The sequence below is a fragment of the Nelumbo nucifera genome, chromosome 5 (assembly GCF_055504915.1).
Source record: "Nelumbo nucifera cultivar China Antique chromosome 5, China Antique-T2T, whole genome shotgun sequence".
NCBI lineage: Eukaryota > Viridiplantae > Streptophyta > Magnoliopsida > Proteales > Nelumbonaceae > Nelumbo > Nelumbo nucifera.
The window spans coordinates 41,520,709-41,523,258 of NC_142653.1; the positions used below are offsets into that span (position 1 = coordinate 41,520,709).

Genomic DNA, 2,550 nt, shown 5'->3' on the forward strand with positions numbered 1-2,550 from the left:
GTTCTATTGTTTTCTTACTCGTGGAGTGAAATTCTGTTAATCAAAAAAAAATAAATATTTTCGTTGCTAACAAAGAATAAAAGAAAACAAAAATATAGGTAGAAGCCTACCTAATGGCTGGTAGTGGTTGCCATCAAACGACAAATCACATCACGCAATCACATCACATGTATTTGCTTTGTTGTTTTCTTACTTGTGGAGTGAAATTTTGTTAACCAAAGAAAAAAAAGAAGATATTTTCGTTGCTAAGAAAGAAAAAAAAAAGAAACAAAAGTATAGGTACCTGGCCATCAAACTACAAATCACATCAAGCATTCATATCACATGTCATTAGCATCATGGACGAGCCTCTATATATTTCATAAACAGTGAGATTGTAGGCCGTGAGAGAGGGATTATCTTTATTCTAACTGTGTAGCTTTCTTTCTAATTCTGCTCTACAGTGAGTATGGCTTTAATCATCAGTAATCACTTTGAAACCCCAAGTGAAGAGAAAGAAGAAGAAAACTGTATATTGGCGGCCATGCAATTGGCAAGTGCTTCAGTGCTTCCTATGGCCTTGAAAGTCACTACAGAACTAGATGTGTTCGAGATCATATCTAGAGCTGGCCCTGATGCGTACCTCTCGGCTTCAGAGATTGCCTTGCACCTTCACACTGAAAACCCAGATGCAGCAACCATGCTCGACCGTGTCTTGTCTCTACTGACGAGCTACTCTGTTCTTAAATGCTCTCTCGTCAAACGGGACAATGACCAAGTTGAAAGGCGTTATGGCTTGGCTCCTGTCTGCAAATTTTTCACCAACAGCCGGGACGGAGTGTCTCTTCGACCCCTGCTTCTACTGCATCAGGACAAGTTGCTCATGGATAGCTGGTATGATCTTCTTGCCGAGCTATGATCTCTGATTTGGGCACAATAATTCCACCACCAACATCACCCCTTATGTGGCATTCATTCTGTATTTCCAGGAGAAAAAAAAAACACTAGATTCTATCTGAACTTTATCGCTGCTTGCAGGTACCAGCTGAGAGATGCTATATTGGAAGGTGGAATTCCTTTCCATAAGGAACATGGAATGACCTTATTTCAGTACTGCGAAAAAGATTCAAGGTATAACGAATTCTTTAATAAGGGAATGTCAGGTCACACCACAATAGTCTTGAAGAAGATTCTTGACACATACAAGGGATTTGAAGGTCTTAAAGAGGTGGTTGACGTGGGAGGTGGGAATGGAACCACACTAAAAATGATTACATCTAGGTATCCTCAAATCAAAGGTATCAATTTTGATTTGCTTCATGTGATAGAAGCAGCACCATCCTACCCAGGTAAGAATTTTATTTGGCTTGGCTTGATAATTATTAGAAGAGAAACCCAGCTTCTCTACTTCCTTTAATTTCTAACAGCTAACAGAAACTCAGAAAGTATTTGTAACCATGGGACAGGTGTGAAACATGTTGGAGGAGATATGTTTGAATATGTCCCCAAAGGAGAAGCCATTTTTATGAAGGTTAGTTCTTCTTTTAGGTCTTGAGAGGGGTAGACTGGATATGTCCCACGATATCTAGAAGAGAATTACATTCACCATGAATCTCTTTGTAGTATCAAGTCATTTAAAGCAAATAAAGTTTACAAATCAAGAAAGTCATAATGTCTATTAGTCCTTAAATCAAGGAAGTGATAAAACATAGACAGAGAGTATTTAGGAAATTAAAATCCACAATATTATAGGGTACATTTTCGATATATTCTTTTGTGATTTAATGACTCCAAATATATATATATCTATATATATATATTTTAATTTTCGTGATTTTTGTAGTGGATACTTCATGACTGGAATGATGAAGATTGCTTAAAGATTTTGAGAAACTGTTGGAAAGCCCTACCAAAGTCAGGAAAAGTGATCATTGTTGAATCAATTCTTCCAATGGCTCCAGAAGCTAGTTACCGCTCTAATATTGCCTTCACACATGATTTAGTCATGCTAACTCATTGCCCTGGAGGAAAAGAGAGGACACAAAAGGAGTTTGAGGCCTTGGCAATAGACTCGGGCTTTGCTGGTTGTGAAATTGTTTGCAATGCTTACCATACTTGGGTTATGGAGTTCCACAAATAATTAGTTCCTTTTTTTTTCTTTTTTACTTTTGAACTTGTTTGTGACTTTTTTAAATTATGCATCCGAATAAGAATGAAATGCAGTTTGATCTTTATGGTGTGCATATTTTATTTTCCAAAAACACATGCTTCAATCTGGTATAATCTTTCCTAAATTCCAAAAACACTGGACATATATTCTCTTGTTCCTAAAGCATGTCTATGATCACAATGTTCATATTTCCTGCTACCTCCCGAGTCCCCATGATTAGGGGTGTCAATGGACCAGTTTTGGATCGGACCCATTCAAACCAAATTCAATTTGTGTGGATTGGACAGACCAATAAGATATATGAATTAGACCAGTCCAAAGTATTTATTGGATTGGGTTGGACATGGTCCATCCATAATGAATTTATATTAGATTGGGTTGGATTGAGCCAATATCTGATC

At 37.3% G+C, this 2,550-nt stretch overlaps 1 protein-coding gene across 1 annotated transcript; it reads left to right on the forward strand.

Annotated features, from left to right (window-relative positions):
• Positions 1 to 342: 342 nt before the first annotated feature.
• On the forward strand, positions 343 to 2,222 carry LOC148791460 (caffeic acid 3-O-methyltransferase-like). Its single transcript, XM_088887243.1, has 4 exons — positions 343 to 873; positions 1,018 to 1,328; positions 1,446 to 1,510; positions 1,823 to 2,222. The coding sequence occupies exons 1-4, from the start codon at positions 449 to 451 to the stop codon at positions 2,117 to 2,119; spliced, it is 1,098 nt and encodes a 365-aa protein (XP_088743369.1). The 5' UTR covers positions 343 to 448; the 3' UTR covers positions 2,120 to 2,222.
• The last annotated feature ends 328 nt before the right edge of the window (positions 2,223 to 2,550 follow it).

Excerpts from the sequence above, each read along its gene's own strand:
- LOC148791460 (XM_088887243.1), top strand. The coding sequence starts at position 449 with ATGGCTTTAATCATCAGTAATCACTTTGAAACCCCAAGTGAAGAGAAA. Across the intron at positions 874-1,017 it reads AAGTTGCTCATGGATAGCTG|GTACCAGCTGAGAGATGCTA; the intron begins GTATGATCTTCT and ends CGCTGCTTGCAG. Across the intron at positions 1,511-1,822 it reads GAGAAGCCATTTTTATGAAG|TGGATACTTCATGACTGGAA; the intron begins GTTAGTTCTTCT and ends TGATTTTTGTAG.